Source organism: Emydura macquarii, unplaced genomic scaffold (genome assembly GCF_026122565.2).
Source record: "Emydura macquarii macquarii isolate MOO-44397 ecotype Brisbane River unplaced genomic scaffold, CSIRO-AGI_Emac_v2 contig_2696, whole genome shotgun sequence".
In the NCBI taxonomy this organism is placed as follows: domain Eukaryota; kingdom Metazoa; phylum Chordata; order Testudines; family Chelidae; genus Emydura; species Emydura macquarii.
In genome coordinates, this window is record NW_027132833.1 from 239895 (window position 1) to 260232 (window position 20338).

Consider the following 20338-nt stretch of genomic DNA (forward strand, 5'->3'; position numbering starts at 1 on the left):
CGGCTGGCCTCAAGCAACATCTGCAGCTTCCCCCACTGAGGGTCCCTCCATCCATGGGCCAAGTGTCTTGTGGCAGCCAGGCCCCGAGATCCTCCCTGTTGGCTTCTCCGCTGGGGTCTCCATTCTGGGGGGAGGGTCTCCCATGTCCTGGGCTCTCCGCAGCCAAACCAGCCCAGCCAGTTCCCGGAGGTGGAGCTCCGGCAGTCCGGGCTGGCACCACTGAGGCATTCCGCGGTTCCCATGTCCTGGGCTCCACCATGGCAGCGTCTCTTGGGGCGCCCATGTCCTGAACTTTCCCCCGGGGCAGCTCTCCCCATCAGTCGTCTGCACCCAACTCTCACCCAGCGCATCCGCCCCCATGGCACAACCCCTTCCCTTCCCCATCAGGGCTTGGCCCGGCCGTGGACCCGGCGGTGCTTGACCACGTGGGAGCGCTGGCTGAAGCTGCGCCCGCACTCCCCACAGGTGTAGGGCTTCTCCCCGGTGTGGACGCGCCGGTGTTTGAGCAGGTCGGAGCTCTGGAGGAAGCGCTTGTCGCAGTCGGCGCAGCCAAAGGGCCGCTGGCCGGCGTGGACGCGCCGGTGCTGGAGCAGGCTGGAGCTCTGGCCGAAGCGCTTGCCGCAGTCGGCACAGCCGAAGGGCCGCTCGCCGGAGTGCGTGGCCTGATGCTTGAGGAGATGGGAGCTGCGGCCGAAGCCCTTGCCACACTGGGCGCAGCGGAAGGGGCGAGCGCCGGAGCTGGCGCGCCGGTGCTGGAGCAGGTTGGAGCTTTGGCTGAAGGCCCGGCCGCAGTCGGGGCAGCGGTAGGGGCGCTCACCCGTATGGACGCGCTGGTGCCGCACCAGGTCCGAGCTCTGGCTGAAGGCCCGACCACAGTCGGGGCAGCGGTACGGCCGCTCGCCCGTGTGCGTGGTCTGGTGCTGCAGCAGGTGCGAGCTCTGCCGGAAGGATTTCCCGCACTCCCCGCACTGGTAGGAACGGCCGGCCGGCTTGCGGCGGGGGTTCGCTGGCGGGGAGTGGCGGGGTGCCGGGGGTGCAGACTCCCCGGCAGCTGCTGAGGAGAGAGAAGGGAGATCCGTGGGTGAACAAGGTAAATCGCTCCCCCTGGGATTGGAAGAAGAGGTTACTGACCTGTAACGGGAGGCTCTTCAAGACATGTGGTCCCTATCTGTATTCCACAGAGCATTTACACGTGCATAATGCGTCCGGAGCTGGAGAATTGGAAAGTAGCAGCGTCCATTGGTCTGTGTTTTCACCCTTGCTCCGCCCCATCGTTTTGTCCGAGGCGATAAAGGGCGGGGTGGACCAACCGCAGCGCCAGTTCCTTCTGCACCGCAAATCGAAGAGAGCCGCAGCAGAGGGGAAAGAGGGTGGGCTTGAAATATAGACAGGGACCACACAACTCAAAGAACCTCCAGTTACAGGGAAGTAATCTCCTCTCGTCTTCTTCTTCGAGTGCTGGTCTCTATTGTATTCCACAGAAGGTGACTGACAAGCAGTACCTAAATCCTCCTGTGTGTGGAGATCGCTTGCCCCTTAAGCCTTTCTGCTCTGGCGATAAACAGTCTAGGGGACTTCCTGAAGGGTTTCATCCTCAGCAAAAAAGCCAAGGCCCTGCAGACATCAAGGGAGTGAAGGTGCCGCTCTTCCACCGAGGCGTGAGGCCTTGGAAAGACGGCAGGTAAGTGCATGGGTTGGTTGACATGAAACCGGGATACGACCTTTGGTAGAAACGTTGGCTGCAGAGAGATTTTGTCCATATGGAATGTGGTGGTGGAGGTCCACCATCATGGCCCCCGGTTCACCTGCTCTTCTCGCGGAGGTGACAGCTACAAGGAAGGCGACTTTTGTGGAAAGGAGGGGCAGGGAACCAGTGGCTTGAAGGGAGGTTTCATTAATGTCGCGAGAACGAGGTTGAGATCCCACTGGGGAGCAAAAGGTTGAACAAGTTCAGAGGAGACTCTTCCAGTCAATGGGTGTGTAAATACAGTGGGGGATGAGCGGACATGGAAAATGTGGGAAAACCAGAACTGGTGTGGCCAGAACGGGGCCACTAGAATAACAGAATTCTCCCACCTCATCTTGTGGAGGACTCGTGTCAGGAGTGCTAATGGGGGAAAGGCATAACTGATCTGGTCTGACCAGAAAAGGACCAGGCATCACCTTAGGAATGGGCACAGAGCCCGCTCCTGGAGCTGTTGGTGCAGGAGGCAAAGAGGTCTGTGGTTGGAGTTCCCCATTGGCTGAAAATGTCATTGACTACCGTGTCGTGAAGCTCCTATTCATGATCAACTACAAATTTCCTGCTGAGAGAGTCTAAGTCCCCGGAAGACAGGCCGCCAACAACAGGAATTTGTGGGCAATGCACCAATCCCATAGACGAACCGCTTCTGCACAGCGCATAGTCAACCTCGTGCCCCCTTGTCTGTTGACATAACAAACAGTGGTGGCATTGTCGGACACACTGAGAACACGATGGGAGTGAACGGAGGGAAGAAAAGCTTGACACGGTGTCTGCACCACCCAAAGCTCTGGAATGTTGATGTGCTTTCTGGATTCCCGACGGATCCAGGTCCCTTGTGTCATGAGTGATGCATCCATGATGGTCGTCATGTCCGTGGAGGATGGGAGGAACGGTGTCACCTGCCTTGGGTCCATCCACCATTAGGGAGCGGACTGACAGCAGAAAGTCCATGGTTTGTCACATGGGTGAATAAGGCTCCCTGGAGCCACAGCTGAAGACAGCGAAGGCGGTGATCTACGTGTGGCCAAGGAGGTCTAGGCAGGTCCTGACCGGAACAGAAGGACTGTTGTCTACTCAGGTGACGAGTTCCCACAGGGTCTGGAACCTGTCCCTCACCCAGTACGCCTGTGCCAAGACTGCGTCAATTGAGGCCTCTATGAAATGCAGGAACTGTGTAGGAACCAAAGTTGATTTTTCAACGTTTACTCTCAACCCATGGAGGAAAGGAATCTGAGTGACATGGAGGTCGAGGTTTGTCCCTGGATTGCATGGATAACAGCCAGTCATCGCTGCTACGACAGAGGAAACTTTCATGAAGGCTTGTGAAGCAGGATTGAGTCCGAAGAGTAGGACCCTGTATTGGAAGCACTGCGGGTCTACCGTGAATCTCAAGAACCTTCTCTGGGTCGGATGTATGTCTGTGTGAAAAGAGGCGGCTTGCATATTGAGAGCTGTAACCCACGACTTTTTCTAGCGATGATCTGATGACTGACCACACAGAACCCAGACTTGCAGATGAAGCGATTGAGGCGGCGGTGGTCCAGGATTGCTCTCCACCCACCCTTTTTCTTGGGTGCTGGGAAATACGTGGATAGGACCTCACGCCCTGATAGTCCGGAGGAATGTGCTCTACCACTCCTAGCTGCAGTAGGGAGTCCATGTCTAGGGAAGTGGCTGGGGTATGCCAAACAATGGTAGCTGGGAGGAGAATGGCATCGTTGATTGGTAGGGCAGCCCTGGTCAGTATCGGGGAACTGAAGGATGTCCAGGAGCTAATGCTTGTTCCCTCCAATGGAACATGGAAGTCCTCTACCACCCTGCATAGGAAGTCCTGGAACTGGCAACAGTCATCCGGAACGGGAAGGCTCCAAAGGTGGATACTGGGGCCAGGACCCCCAGTATGGATCTGGTGGATGCTACAATGGGACACATGGAGTGGGATACCAGTGACTTCTCTGCTGGGGGGAGAGGAGGGTGCTGCCACAAAGCTGGTGGTCCCCTAGGGGGTGTGTAGAGGCCGTATGGGATGGGCAGTCTTTGTGCTTCATCCGCACCCTCCAATGATGAAAACTCGGATCCCGGTTCCACTGGTGCTACCTACCCTTGAAGCCGGCAGAACCATATAAATCGAATCAACTGCGGTAAGTCCTGGGCTGGAAAGCATAATTCCCTGGGCGCAGACAGCAGAAGAAGATGTGGAGAACTTGGTTCTCCAAGGGCAAAGAGTTCACATGCTCCGGCACTGGCTTTAACCTCCCTGGTGTTAGTGGTGGCGCTCTGTAGCTGGAACTAGAGCAGAGGACTGTCTTGAAACCGACGGTTCCCTTGATCTAAGGAAGGCTGGCATGGAAGGCAGGCGTGGCTCGGTAGCGGCAGATCTGCCTCTCTACGCGATTTCTTGTCCTGCTTGTGAGTCCTGAAATGCTCCACTTCTCTTTGGCTAGACCTCGTAGAGGGCACATTGTCCTTGTTAGGCGTGGAGGAAGATGTACAGCCGTGCTTATGCGCGTGCTTCCTTGCTTCCCAACTAGAGCCCGGCACGGGTCCATAGCACTGGTACCAGCAGAACTGGAACGTGGTCTCCGTGGTTGAAGGCACACTCCTGGAGTTCTCAGGACAATGCACAGGGGGATTCCCTGACCTGGGTCCCACTGCGGGCTCATGGCGAACTCTATAAGAGGCTTCTTGAGGTGGAGAGCCTGGCGTTCTCAGGTACGGCTCGGGAAGGCCAGGCAGATACGGCAGCTGGATGAAACGCAGGCTCCTCCCAAGCAGAAGAGGCTCCTCCCTCACTGAGAACGAATGTGGACAGGAGGCGCAGATCTGAACCCCGGCATCTTCGACATAATTCAGTCCCCAGGCCTGAGTGCTGAGTTGTGGGGGGTGAGTGGTAAACAGATCCTCCCAAATCTTTTCTCTCCTAAAAGTTACTTCCAAGACCTAAACTACAAGAGTGGCAAAAACTAGAATAAAACTAAGACTATACAACTCTACAACTGCGTTTTTTCTGAAGTGCATCAGAGATGAGAGGACACTAGCTGCTCCAACCCGGATCATGTGGTGGTGAGAAGGGACTGAAGGCAGGGTCAGTCCGCCCTGCCCATTATCGCCTTGGACAAAACTGTGAGGCAAAGCAAGGGTGGGTGTGTGGACCAATGGACACTACCACTTTAAAATTCTCTGGGCGCACGTGTGGCACAGGAGGAAACCCTCAGTGAAATACAATAGAGACCATCACTCGAAGATCAACTGAAAGTGAGGGTAGAACCCAGGAGTCCTGGCTCCCAGCCCCTCCACTCAAACCACCAGACCCCACTCCCCTCCCAGCCCTAACACAATGGGGTCCCAATCTGGGCCAGGAGCTCTGATGCTGAAGGTTATAACAGCGAGTGTCAGGGGACACTGTTTGAAAGGGCCCCAATTATGACCTTCCCCTTAAGGGTCTCCCTCATTCCTCACCTGTGTGGGTCTCATTGGGGGTCCCCCCGGCCTCAGGAGAGGGGAGATCAGGGCCCCACGGCTCTTCCCCTCGCTCCATCCACCTTACGTCGGCCTTGGGGAGGGGGAAGCCTGGGGAGAAACATGGGGAAATGATGGAGTCAGTGGGGCCCGATCCCCCACTGGGGTCAATGGGGTGTGGTTCCAGTGATGCCAGTGAGGCAGAGGGGGATGGTGGGATACCATTGGAAGGGCCTAGCTGGGGATGTGACGGATTCGCCATCTCTCAGAGGCCAGTCATGGGTGTGGGACGTCTCTCTGAAAGCTCCGCTCTAGCTCAGCCATAAGATATGGGCTGGAAGGAGGAATTACCCGGTGGTGGCCTGTGGTCTGGGTTAGGCGGGAGGCCAAAGCCGATGGTGCCCACGGTCCCTAGGTGGCTGGAGGTGTATGAACAAGGGGCCATGAAAGGGTTAAAGACCATCTCGGACCTAACGAGCTCGGCTCAGCTAGGTGGGGGGCCAGATCCCTACCCAAGGCCAGAACAGCTCCGTCATTCTGCTGCATGGCGTCCCTGGCGATCTGCTTTGCCCCTTGTCCACTGGCACTGGCACCAGTGCCTCCCCTTCGCCTGGAAAGACAAGTGTCCCTGCACTGAGTGGCTGGGCTGAGGCAGCGCCCGGTGCGATGGGGCCCAATCTCAGGGGGTGGGGGAGCTGTTCTGTGAAGTCCCTGGCTCGATGGGGCCCCGATCTCGGTCGGGGGGAGATTCTGTGCAGCGCCTGGAACAATGGGACCCTAATCTCGGGGGGGGGGAGGGGGGCATCTGTGCAGTGGCACAATGGGGCCCTGATCTCAGTGAGAAATCTGAGGCACTACCTACTATTAAGTAGTTATTCTGATATGGTCCAATCAGGCTGGTACCTAAAGGCAGCTGAGATCAGCCCTGCCCCTCTGCCCCCCAACTCTGCCCGCCCCCCCCCCCCCCCTGCGCAATCAGATGTGACTCAAGACTGCCCCAGAGACATCTGAAATAAGAACCTGGCCCTGCCTCCTTTGCAATTAAGGGTGACTCCAGATTGAACCTGGGAGGGCGGGCTGAGATCAGAATCCAACCCTGCCCCTGTTGCAGTCAGGACCAGGATTGACTCCAGATTGACCCCAGGGGAGCTGAGATCAGAATCCAGCCCCGTTCCCCCTCCATAATCAGGAGTGACTCCGGATTGCTGCAGCAGGGGTAGCTGAGATCACAGAGCTCCCCAAACCCACATCAAGGCTCTGCCCAGCCCTCTCCCAGGACCTGAATCTCCCAGCTCCTCCCTCCCCCCACTCACCGCTCCGTGGGGGGGAAGCACTGGCCCTTTAAGGGCGCCCCGAAAAGCTGCCAGGGGGATGTTGAGATTCCTCCGTTCCCAGGCTCTGCCCCCGTGGGGGGTGGGGTGCATGGGAAGATCCCTTCATTATGACATCACAGCCCGCCCCCCAAGGAAGGATGCATCTGAACTCTATGGTTTTAACCCCTTTGTGTCCACAGGGCAATCGCTCCATGCACCTGGGGCTGGCGGGTGGTATGTATTTTCTGTCCTGCCTAGCTTGCCGTATCTAACAGAGCTAGAATATTATGCTATAGACCAGACAGAACTAGCTGAGCTTTGAGTTGGAGAATAAACTCACTCTGTTTTGTGTGTGCTGGCACATCTGTGTCCCTGCCTGCTGGTTTCTCTCTGAGCGCAAGTAACTTCCAAATATCCAAACATAACAAAGTGGTGAGGAGGATGACGGGTCTGTGCCTGGCCAGCCACCGGCAAGGAGCAAGAGTAAAATGTAAGGAAAACCTTTTGCCGTTCTGTGTGGCTGCGCTGTTCGCGCTGACGGTGGAAACTGAAAGCAGACAGATTGGGAAGGGGGAGGAAGCAGTGCAAAGGAAATTACTAGTAGTTGTGTGTATACAATAGTATACAAATAGTAACAACCCCAACACACATGAATAAAAGACATTACAAGAAGAAGAAGAAAAAAGACAGCAATGGCTACACTTACTGGGCCCCGGGACATTTTGATGAAATTGGCGCAATGGAGCTCGTATTCTGAGTGTTTTGAGTTTTGTGTTGTTGCAAATGGAATTGGAGATGATAAGAAGGTGGCAACTTTCTTAACTGTTATGGGAGCTAAAATATTTAGTCTGCTGCACAGCTTAGTGCACCCTGATAAGCCAGGCACAAAATCTTACAGTGACATTGTGGAAATCCTGGAGGCACATTTTCCCCCAAAACCACTGGTAATTGCAGAGAGATTTAGGTTCCACAAAAGGAATCAAGAAGAAGGTGAAACAATTGTGCAATCTGTAGCAGCTCTGAAGAAGCTTGCTGAGCACTGTGAATTTAATGATATGTTAAATGACACCCTACGTGATAGGTTAGTGTGTGGTCTGCACAATGAAGCAATAGAGAAGTGCCTATTGACAGAGGCCCAGCTCACCTGGCAGAAAGGCATTGAAATTGCAATCTCTATGGAGCTGGCTGCAAAGGAAGCCCAACAGCTCAGTGCATCAACCAGAGTGCATAAGATGTCACAAGAACCTACCCACAAGACAGTGGAAGCCGGGAATGTTACCGCTGTGGAAAGCTGGGTCACCATGCATCAGAATGCTGGTGTAAAGACATAATGTGTCGACAATGTGGCAAAAAGGGACACACTGAGCGTGCCTGCAAACAAAAGAAAGAAGAGGCAAACCAGAGAAAAAGAAGCCTGCTCTCTGGCGGATCTGCATGTGGTAGAGCAGACTCAGGATGATCAAAGTGACACCCAGTCAGAAGAAGAAGTGCCACTCCATGCCTTGTCTATGGCAGTTGGCTCACATGAATACTGGGTAACCCGCTGTTGGAAGGTAAACCTGTACACATGGAACTGGATACCGGCACAGCAGTTTCACTGGTCTCAGACACTGTGTATAAAGAGACGCTAAAGCATCTCCTGCTTAAACCAACAAAAATTGTTCTGAAGACGTACACTGGAGAAGCTGTACCCATGTTGGGCACTACTGATGTTAAAGTGGAATTCAATGGACAGACTGCTACATTGCCACTGTTTGTGGTGGAAAGCAATTACCCAGACTGAATGGGAAGGTCCTGGCTTAAGAAGATCCAATTGATTGGACAGAAGTGCACAGGATGGCTAAAGGAGAAAGGGGTTTGACAGCTGTATTAAAGAAACATGCTGCTGTTTTTGGAGGGGACTATAAATCTCTGTGGTTGACATAAGTCTGGTAAGGCTGAGTGCTAAAGGATTCTGGGAGTAAGGCCTCTTAGCATTAGACAAATTGCATGGCAAGTCACTAAGAATACAGAACTTGCACCTGGCACTGACATAAGCCATGAATGTTTATCCAGGCCTTGTGAACGTTGCTGTGCTGATGTGACAGACCAACGGTCATGGTCAGCGAATGGTCAGTTCGCCTAGTGAATACACGTGGGTGTGTATAATGGTGAATCTGGGACTAAGTGACCCGGGTCAACTGACCAGCACAACATCAGGTGCCTGGGTGAATATTTGACAATATGGACGTCAGCTGATCCCCATTGTTCCTCCCAAAATTAATTAAACCAAGTCATAAATAATCATGATATGCTAAATAAGTGCTAGCAGAGCATGTTTTGAGAACATGCGATTCCTTTGGGAAATATAAGTACAGGAGAATATCACATGCCAAAGAGAAAGAGAGACTCCAATTAACATCTGAAGAAGGACTTTAGAACCAAAGTCAGGATAGCCAACACCCTACCACAAGGGACCATTAAATAGATCAGGTATTCAAGAATGAGAAGAACCAGAGAGTCAGGGTAGCCAAGACCCTGCTACAGGGGACTCAAAAAACAGACCAAGTACCTAAAGGAACCAAAAGAAGGAAGAAAACAGTCTCCATCTAGAATTGGTATCTGTACCTGCTTTTTTTGCTAATCAGGATACTATGTGGGGCCAGCATAGGTACTGAGGGTTTATGCTTGTGAAATTGAGGCTTACTAAGGAGAGGCATTGTATAGTCCTTTCTATGTGTCTGTGATACCTGCTTTTCAATAAATAGCTCTACATTGAAGAGATTGTATCCTAGTCTTCACTGGTACGGTTATTGGGTGTCCAGCTGTGGGTATCTGAATTGATCCTGGCCCAACAGGTACCTGGGAAGTATGAAAGGAATCACTGTGAAACTGAACATTAAGCCTGACAGCCAATCAAAACATCTGAAAGCCAGAAGGGTGCCATCTGCCATCAGGCCAAAGGTTGAAATGGAACTGGAGCACCTGGTCAAGAATGGAGTCCTAGTACCTGCTATCCACAGCCAATGGGCAACCCCAATCGTTCCAGCATTGAAGAAAGATGGATCCATTCGGATTTGTAAGGATTTTACGGTCACTGTTAACACTGGTGTTGTGTGCAGGACAATACCCTCTTCCCCGCATCAATAACCTCTTCGCTGGCTTGGCTGGCGGACAAAAGTTCAGCAAGATTGATCTGAGTCAGGCGTATTTACAGACACACGTTGATGAGAAGTCCCAAGAGCTGTTGACTATTATGACGCATGGGCTGTACCAATACTGTGGCTTGCCCTTTGGAATAACGTCGGCTCCAGCTTTGTTCCAGAGAGCTATGGACCAGATCTTGCGTGGCTCGCAAGAGTCCAGTGCTATCTTGACAACATTCTGGTCACTGGCAAGAAGGAGGAGGATCACCATAAGAACTTATATGCTGCCCTGCAAAGACTGGAAGAGTATGGCCTACAAGTCTGTAAAGACAAATGTGAATTCTTCCCAGCCCTCTGCTGAATATTGTCATTGATGCCACTGCCTTCGTAAGGCTCCTGCAAAGGTCAAGGCTGTTGTGGAAGCTCCATCTCCTCGAAAAGTGAGCCAACTTCGCTCTTTTTTAGGGCTATTGAACGATTATGGAAAGTTTATTCCACAGTTTGCAACACTACTAAACCACTACATGAACTCCTCTGCCAAAACAAGGTCTAGATGTGAACTGAAGCCTGAGATGTTGCATTTAAAAAGGGTAAACACTCATTGCTTAATTCAGAGGTTCTAACTCCTTTTGACCCATCTTTACCTCAATAATTGGCCTGTGATGACTCTCCTTATGGCGTGGGAGTGGTCATGTCACACATTATGCCTTCAGGAGAGGAGAGACCCACTGTTTTTGCATCATGCACCTTAAGCAAGGCAGAAACTAACTATGCCCAAATCAAACGTGAAGCACTGGGAATCGTTTTCGGAATTCGGAAATTTCACCAGTACCTGTTTGGATGGAAGTTCACACTTCTCACCGACCATCGACCTCTAACATCAATTTTTGGACTACACACAGGCATTCCACCATTGGCTGCTAGTCATATGCAATGGTGGGCATTGTTGCTTTCCGCACACACACGAGATCAAATATCAGAAATCCACTCTGCACTGCAACGCAGATGGTCTCTCAAGGTTGCCTTTACCAGTTAACCATCAAGATACTGGCCAGAAAGAAATCTATTTTGAACAGATGGCAACCACACCCCTCACCGCTACTCAAGTAAGGAAGGCAACCTGCATTGACTCAGTATTATCCCAAGTTATGGACCTAGTGATGCATGGAACATCTCCAAGGGACTCTCAGGTCTCACCCGATGTTCATCCTTCCATGTCCAGGCGGATGGAGTTATCAAGTCATTAGGGTTGCTTATTGGGGGGGTTGTGTGTCCTTATTCCACCACTACTAGCCACTAGACCCCATGCCCCTCCCAGAGGTGGGGATAGAACCCAGGAGTCCTGGCTTCCAGTACCTCTCCCAGTAGGGGGGCTGTGGGAGGCAGGGCAGGAGTGCTGGTTGTGGGGGGAGCTCCCGGCTATGCCAGCTCTGGCCTCTCCCAGCAGGAGGCGCTCTCTCCTGGCAGTCAGGGGTGGCCTCTGTGGGGCCCCAGCAGTGATGAAAAGCAGAGATGCCAAGTTACAGCTCTCCTTAAAAGTGAGATTTACAACCACAAAGGGTGAGATTCTGCAGAAAAGGAACTGGGAGTTACAGTGGACAAGAAGCTGGATATGAGTCAGCAGTGTGCCCTGGTTGCCAAGGCTACCGGCATATTGGCCTACATTAGTAGGAGCGTTGCCAGCAGATGGAGGGAAGTGATTATTCCCCTCTATTCAGCATTGGTGAGGCCGCATTTGGAGTATTGTGTCCAGTTTTGGGCCCCCCCCCCCCCTACAGGAAGGATGTGGACAAATTGGAGAGAGTCCTATGGAGGACAAGAAAATGATTAGGGGGCTAAAGCACATGACTTATGAGGAGAGGCTGAGGGAATTGGGCTTGTTTACTCTGCAGAAGAGAAGAGTGAGGTGGGATTTGATAGCAGCCTTTAACTACCTGAAAGGGGGGTCCAGGGAGGATGGGGCTAGGCTGTTCTCAGTGGTGGCAGATGAAAGAACAAGGAGCAATGGTCTCAAGTTGCAGTGGGGAAGGTCTAGGCTGGATATTAGGAAAGTTTTTCCCTAGGAGGGTGGTGAAGCACTGGAATGGGTTACCTAGGGAGGTGATGGAATCTCTATCCTTAGAGGTTTTAAACTGCGGCTTGACAAAGCCCTGGCTTGGATGATTTAGCTGAGGTTAGTCCTGCTTTGAGCAGGGGGTTGGACTAGATGACCTCCTGAGGGCCCTTCCATCTCTAATCTTCTATGATTATAAGACAGGGACTCCCATCTTTGGTCCTTGGCAACATGCAATAGTCTAGATTTTTAATCCAACCAGCAACACCAGATTCGCACAAGCTTGGATGTTAATAATCTGATACAAACAGCGAGTGGATGTTTTTATGCAATATAAGTTTTGCACGTTTGTGTCTGTGTAACTTCATGCTTAACTTAACATGCTGTATTTTAATAATCCCATTGCCTCGGACAAAGGCATCGGCCAAATGAATCAACTGATATTTAACCTTCATCAGGACACACTGAAAACTGTACAGAAAACAAAAAATCTTGGACCCAATAAAAAAATTAACCCATAAAACCAATCAAATCTTTCTGAAAGAATATTGCTAACAGAGTTTCTGGCAAAATACTAGGAATCAATTACTGTACTACCAAAAAAAAAAAAATGTCAGGAAACAAATTACTGCTAGGAAACCTGTGCCCTGAAGAGGGTCAAAAATAATAATGAATTAATAATAACAGTAATCATAATGATTACACATATTCATCTTACTTTACCAGTGAGGGGATTTGCCACAGGTACACAGGAATTTGTGGCTGTGAACACACTACTCTGCCATTTGTGCAGTGTATTTCACTTTCCAGATGGCGACTTGCATCTTTTTCGCCTTGACGACCACAGGACAGCTCCCGGTGACACAGCGTACGTTGAAAAAAAGTCTTGCCTGCTCCCGGGACAAGGAAGGGCCGTGAATTTGGCCAGTATGGTTTAAATTTGGAACCGTATTTTGCAGAACCCGCAAACTTTTGATCAAGTCCTGCTTGTTTTTTGGACACTTTTTTTTTTTTTGTGACTGTCAAGTACTCACACACACACAAAAGCCTCCATGTAACCTCCTCTCATGCACTTACACTCACAGCACCGGAGTAGAAATATTTTAAACCTTTATATATTTACTGAAAACGAGTGAGAGAAGCTTAGGAAAGTGCATGACAGAGTGTGTAATGCATGAGTCTCACAGTCAGGGACTGAGAGTTGACGTGTTTGGGAGAGTCCCCCAGCAGTTGCAGCTCTCTCGGCCCCACAGCTGGGCACTAGCTGCAGAGGGAGCCATGCTTTGAACTGTCCTGCAGGGTCCCGGGCTTTGGGGGACCAAGCTAGGAAAGTCCAGAGCCAACCGGAGAGAGGATTTGAATAGCAGCCCCAAATCCAACCCATTGGCCCATCTAGCCCGATATCCTGACTCCCCCTAAACCCCACCCCAGGTGAGACCCATGGGTCCATCCAGCCATGAGGTTTTGAGCCAGTGTCCTGAGTTCTCCTCTGTGGCAGCTCTCCCCACACGGTTTGTCTGCCCCCATCTTTCCCCCGATCACCCCCCCCCCCCCGCCCCCGCCGCGCTCCTCCGTGACTCTGTACGGGGAGATTTTGATAGACCAGTAAAAGGGCTTTATAGTGCAATATTGATTATCATACCTGTTGCTAACAGCAACCAAATTTGGTAGGCCTTTCTGCAGGCATGCACAGCCTTGGCAGAACTAAGCCAGGAGGGGAGGGGAGCCTCTTGCTCACCCCTTGCCTGACTCTGCACCTCTCCCTGATGCCCTGGGGGACATGCTGGGATCTGTGTATCAGGAAAAGACCAATAAGTTCATTTACGCATGCCCTCTGGGAGATGTGTGTCCGGGCCTCAAGATATAGGGCTTTTGTAGGAACACATCTAGTTAATTAAGTACTCTGGCAACCTTAGGTCTAGCTTTTTAAACTTTTTTCCTCTTTTTTGACGTGTTATTATCTACTAACAAGGATAAATCAGGGGGGGGGGGGGGCGCGGGTGGAAGGGCTTGGACTCTTTGGGGATCTCTTCTTGGACACAGCTTCTGGATCCTCCAACAACAGCTGGAAGATCAGGCCAAGCGGAAAGTTGTTGCTGTTTCCACTCAAAAGCCACCCCAGACTTCAGTAATGATTGAGGATGGGGGTGTTTACTAACCTGATGTGAATGTGTGTAAATGCTTGAGCCTAAGTAAAAGTGTAGCTTTGAGTGAGAGGCACTCTTGTGATATACTGTTTCTACCAGTCTATCTAGCGGCTGAATGGCCGTGTCTCCATTTGGCTTATTTCTCACACAAAGTAAAATTATCACAAGCTTTGGGTTGGCAGAACCCCGGGTGACAGCTCATCTGCCCTTGCTCCCTCCCATCCCAGCTCATCCGTCCTCAATCTTCCCCGGTGGCTCATCTGCCCCCAGGAGTGGAAGACGGCAGCCTTCACGTGGCCCACTCTGTTCAGTGAGATCATGACTAATACCATCAACCCGATGACTCAACATTGATCAATGATCTTCCGGTCTTCGGCGCAACAACTCAAGCCACCACGATGGCCCTCTTCAGGGCCCAGCAGTACACCAGATAGGTCCCAGAACAAGGATCCTCCAACTCAACATTGAGAGACTTTCCCGAGTGAAGTGCGAGTATCTAGTGACCATACTGAAGACGCACAACAGTGGCATCCTCACGCTGCAAGAAACCCACATCTCCAATGACCTACAGGCCAGCTACTACTCTATCCATGGATACAACCTCACAGACTAGCCCACTACCACTTGAAATATGGCCTGGCCTTATACGTGAAGAATACCACCATGGGTTTCAATGTCTTCCCCTCAGCTGAAGAAGCCACCTACACCACCGCCAACAAGACAAGAGAGCTGCACCTTACTGACATGTACAAAGATCCTAATTCAAATTGGCAGCAGCCAGCGTTCCCAAGTGCATCAATTCCAGCCCCACCCGTTGATGACTTCAACAGCCACCATATTACATGTGGCTACGAAGCAAATGAAGCCAACAGCGAAGACCTCACAGACTGGATGTCCATGGAAGATCTGCAACTGGTCTTCGATCTCAAGCAGTGAGCAGCATTCCACTCTGCTCACTGGCAACACGACTACAACCTGGACCTCAGCCTTGTTTCCAAAGATCAAAGCGGGAGCATGCTTCACGCATCCCACAGAATACTTCCCAACGTCCCCTACTGCCAACGTAGGCCCATGAGCATCCATGTCGGCATCAAAATCCTCACAATTCGGTATAAATGAATCCCACGTGGAATCTGGCCAAAGGCGACCGGGACTGCTACAGGGAAGCCGTAGAAAAAGTGGTGATCCAAATCGCTGCGACACCAGAACGTTATCATTGGTTTGTTGGCCTCCTTACTGCTGCTGCCAAGAAGAACATCCCCTCAGGGCTTCTGGAAAGAATACACTCCCTGCTGGACAAGAGACCAGGACCTGCTCCAGCAGTACCACCAGTCGGGCAGCCCACAGGCTGCGAAGGCCCTGCTAGAGTCTCTAGACTCAGCCAGACGCCAGCGATGGATTGAGTGTGTTGAAGATCTGGACTTCACACACTCTAGTTGCTGTGCCTGGGCCCTACTACGATGTCTTGGAGCTGTTCATCGGATGAAATGTGAAACTTCGAAAGTTGCACTGGACACCAATTTAGTGAAGAGCACAAAAGGACCACTCGACAAAAACACTAAGCAAGAGATCCATCGTCAACTACACCAGACAATGACCTCAGTCCCTCCCCAAGATCCCACTGCCATCAGCACCGGTGACATGAAAGAGGGTTTAGCTGCAAAGAAGGGAAGGTGGCCGGCAGGAATGTTATCTCCCTGGAATTTCTTCATCAACTAGGCCCCAAGGGACTCCAATGGCTGGAGAAAGCATCCACCAATACTATGGAATCCACATGCATCCCAAAAGCTCATCAGGAAGTGATGGTCATTGCCATACTTAAACCAGGCAAGCCAACAGATGACTCAGGAAGTTATGGGCCGATATCACTCCTGGACACGACCTACAAACTCCTGGAACATATCATCCTCCAAACAATCAGCTCTCTTTTTGAGTCAGTGATCCCAGAAGAACAAGTGGGATCCGGCCTAAACGCAGTTGCTGCAACCAAGTTTTGGCCCTTGTAATGCAGATGGAGGCCAGGTTCCAGAGGAAATCTAAGACCGGCGCAGCCTTTGCAGACCTGTCATCAGCCTACAACATGATCTGGATTAAAGGCCAGGATCATCCCCTGCCTCAAAACACTACACCTGCTATGGACGATGTTAAGCAACGGACAGCTACTTGTCTACTTGGGCGATGAAGTCAGCGCGCCCTGGTTCCTCAACAACGGACTGCCACAAAGCTCGGTGGTCATGCCACTGCTCTTCAATGTCTATGGGAGCAAAGTGCCGCCAATGAAGTCATGCAGATTTGCAGGTGTGGATGACCTTGCCCTGACAATGCAAGCAACCACCTTCAGTGACATCGGGTCCACCTTGAATGGTGACCTAAACACCATGGAGTCAAGCTGGACTGCATGCTAACCTTCTACAACCACCTGAAGAAGGTAGCTGCCAAGACGAAGACAAGGGTCAATCTAGTGCAGAAGCCGGCAGGCACAAAATGGGGGGCATCAATGATGGCCCTTGTATACTCCGTAGGTGAGTACTGTGCACCATTTCAGAGACTACCTTATCGAACAGGGAGTTGAAAGCCTGATGTTCCCTCTGGAACTGGCTGTAACAAGATGGAATACTTGTTCAAAGTTTTGGACTATGCCATCATGTGGAGTACCACAAGGGGTTCGTTGCATGGGAAATTGAAGTGGAGGACACGACTGCCATTCTAAAGGAGCTCAGTGTTGCAGGGAGTTGAAAGCCCGACATTCCCTCCAGAACCCACTGTAACAAAATGAATTTATTTATCCCAGCAGAAGCAATGCTGCTTCTTCAGACTCTAAACTGTGAATCATGGCTGACGTTACCCAACAGACACACACGACCTTGTATCTGATCTCCCGGCAATCTCAAGGGTCAAGTTTTTTCAAAGCTGTGCAGAGAAACTGCAGGGGTACTTAGATACACAAAAGCAGCCAGACTTGTACGCGAAATGAGAATCCTTGATTCCAAGCAAGTTCATGGACTCTCCCACAACTGCAGTGACTGTGAACAGGGTATTCCGCTGCTGAGTTCTGCCCACTCACCTTCAGGTGCATTTTATTTGAACATGGTAAATGAACTTCCAAATACCAATGACATTTCTCTCTCCGGTTTTTGGAAAAGCGTGGACAAACGTTTGCCAAGACTTAGCCAGATAGCTCGTGCTGTTTTGGCAATCCTGTGCAATTCAGTTGATGCGAAGCGCTGTTTCTTCAAATTTGGACTTGTACTAGCTCTGCAACGTTATAGTAAGTGATTGGAAAGCATGCAGATGGATGCCCAAATGAGCGGTAATGTGTCCTAAGCATGTGTCAATGAATATTTCTATGCTGATATAGGTGATATACAGATATTCGCAATAAAATCTTAGTTTACTTTAAAGAGCAATGTAATTATTCCAAATTTCCCGGTGCTGTTAGATGGTTGCATAAAACAATCATCCAACTTTTATTTTAATTGTATAGTCTTGTGTGGCAAGAATTCTGTTTTGGGTTTATGGCAATGATCACTTAACACATTCTTTATGTTCTAAAACTGACAATTTCGGTTGTCCAGAAAAATGTAAAAAGTGTCTATGAACACTGTAATGCAGCTAGCACATCTTTGTACTGCAAAGGGTTATACATTGCTGGTGTTCGTCGATACAGATGTTTGCTGTATTAATATAATGCAGATCTGAAATATAAAACTCTGAAGATCCAAAATTACTCGGTTTTCATTGCCAGAAAACACTGGCCTTACTGATGGCGCTTGGAAAGCCAAACAGCATTCACAAGGCACAACAAACACACACCTCGAGAAAGGGCTGCTGGCTTTGATCTCCCAGGCAGCTCATGGGCAACCCCTCAACTGCATCCACACAAGCCGCAGCTACTGGCTGCTCAAATGGAAAATTAAAGACTCTCCAGTGGGCAACTGGGCTCACCCAAAACAGAACACAGAATGACTCAGCACTCAATTCGCACCCACAAAGGAGGCATCACAGCGATATACTCTGCTACTCCCGACGCAACTATCTGGTTTAACCATCTAGATGTAAAATTACAGTGGTTGCTCTGCATTGTCATCAGCCATATGAAGATCTGCCCCCTACGCACCTTTCCTGTAGCTCATTCGCCCCTTCTCTCCCCCCCCTCCCCTTTCCCCATCAGGGCTTGCCCCTGTCATGAACCCGGTGGTGCTTGAGCACGTGGGAGCGCTGGCTAAAGCTGCGCCCACACTCCTCGCAGGTGTAGGGCTTCTCCCCGGTGTGGACGTGCCGGTGCTTGAGCAGGTCGGAACTCTGGAAGAAGCGCTTGCTGCAGTCGGCGCAGCCAAAGGGCCGGTCAGCAGCGTGGACGCGTCGGTGCTGGAGCAGGTCGGAGCTCTGGCTGAAGCGCTCGCCGCAGTCGGTACAGCTGAAGGGCCGCTCGCTGGCATGGACACGCCGGTGCTTGAGCAGGCTGGAGCTGTGGCGGAAGCGCTTGCCACAGTCGGCACAGCCGAAGGGCCGCTCGCCGGAGTGCGTGGCCTGGTGGTTGAGGAGATGGGAGCTGCGGCCAAAGCCCTTGCCGCACTGGGCGCAGCGGAAGGGGCGAGCTCCGGAGCTGGCGCGCCGGTGCTGGAGCAAGTTGGAGCTCTGGCTGAAGGCCCGGCCGCAGTCGGGGCAGCAGTAGGAGCGCTCGCCCGTGTGGATGCGCTGGTGCCGCACCAGTTCCAAGTCCTGGCTGAAGGCCCGGCCGCAATCAGGGCAACGGTACGGCCGCTCGCCCGTGTGCGTGGTCTGGTGCTGCAGCAGGTGCGAGCTCTGCCGGAAGGATTTCCCGCACTCCCCGCACTGGTAGGAGCGGCCGGCCAGCTTGCAGCGGGGGGCCACACTGGGGGAGTGGCGGGGGCTCAGGGGCATGGCCTCCCCGGCAGCTGCTGGGGAGAGAGAAGGTAGATCTAGGGGTGAACAAGGCAAACTGACCCCTCTGTAACTAGAACCAATAGTGATGGTAGAACCCAGGAGTCCTGGGTCCCAGCCCCCCTGCTCTAACCACTGGACCCCACTCCCCTCCCAGAGCTGGGGATGGAACCCAGGAGTCCTGGCTCTCAGCCCTAACACAATGGAGTCCCAATCCGGGCCAGGACCTCTGATGATGAAAGTTATAACAGCGAGTGTCAGGGGACACTGTTTGAAAGGGCCCCAATTATGACCTTCCCCTTAAGGGTCTCCCTCATTTCTCACCTGTGTGGGTCTCACTGGGGGTCCCCCCAGCCTCAGGAGAGGGGAGATCAGGGCCCCATGGCTCTTCCCCTCGCTCCATCCACCTCACGTCAGCTTTGGGAAGGGGGAAGCCTGGGGAAAAACATGGGGAAACGATGGAGTCAGTGATGCCCGATCGTCAATGGGGCATGGCTCCAGTGATGCCAGTGGGGCAGAGTGGGATGGTGGGATACCATTGAAAGGGCCTAGCTGGGGACGTGACGGATTCGCCATCTCTCAGAAGCCTGCCACGGGCGTGGGGCGTCTCTCTGAAAGCTCTTCTCTAGCTCAGCCATAAGATATGGGCTGGAAGGAGGAATCACCAGGTGGAATCTGTGGTCTGGGTTAGGCGGGAGGCCAAAGCCGATGGTGCCCATGGTCCCTAGCTGGCTGGAGGTGTATGAACAAGGGGCCATGAAAGGGTTAAAGACCATCTCGGACCTAAGGAGCCTGACTCAGCTTGGTGGGGGGCCAGGTCCCTACCCAAGGCCAGAACAGCTCCGTCATTCTGCTGCATGGCGTCCCTGGCAATCTGCTTCACTCCTCGTCCACCGGCACCGGCACCGGCACCAGTGCCTCCCCTTCGCCTGGAAAGACAAGCGGCCCCGCATTGAGTGTTTGGGCTCAGGCAGCGCCCGGCGCGATGGGGCCCGATCTCGATCGGGGGGAGGGTCTTTGCAGGCACTAAGTAACATTAATTAAATAGTTACTCTGATAAGGTCAAAAGTGGTACCTAGAGGGGCCTGAGCTCAGAATCCAGCCCTGCCATCATAAGCAGGAGTGACTCCGGATTGCTGCAGCTGGGGTAGCTGAGATCACAGAGCTCCCGGAACCCACATCAGGGTTCTGCCCCGCCCTCTCCCGGGACCCGCAGCTCCCAGCCCCCGAACTCACCGCTCTGCGAGGGGTGGGGACGCTGGCCCTTTAAGGGCGCCCCGGAAAGCTGCCAGGGGGATGTTGAGATTCCTCCGCTCCCAGGTTCGGCCCACCCCGGGGAGGGAAAGTTGGGAAAGTCCCTTCTTTATGACGTCACAGCCCAGACCGAGGAAGGACGCGTCTGAGGGCTATGGTTTTAACCCCTTTGTGTCCGGAGGGAATTCGTGCATGCATCAGGGCCTGAGAGCCAGGACGCCTGGGTTTTCTCTCTGGCGCTGAGACAGGAGTGGGGTCTAGTGGATTGGGGCGGGGGGGACGGGACTGGGAACCAGGATTGCTGGGTTCCATCCCTGGCCCTTGGTGGGGAGTAGCGT

At 52.3% G+C, this 20338-nt stretch overlaps 1 protein-coding gene across 1 annotated transcript; it reads right to left on the minus strand.

Annotated features, from left to right (window-relative positions):
* Positions 1-375: 375 nt before the first annotated feature.
* LOC137164768 (zinc finger protein 135-like) lies at positions 376-19966 on the minus strand. Its single transcript, XM_067565706.1, has 5 exons — positions 19822-19966; positions 19530-19675; positions 19071-19181; positions 18014-18763; positions 376-976 (listed from the first exon to the last, which is right to left on the minus strand). Exons 2-5 carry the CDS (start codon positions 19603-19605, stop codon positions 384-386), a joined length of 1530 nt encoding a protein of 509 aa, XP_067421807.1. The 5' UTR covers positions 19606-19675; positions 19822-19966; the 3' UTR covers positions 376-383.
* Positions 19967-20338: the final 372 nt, after the last annotated feature.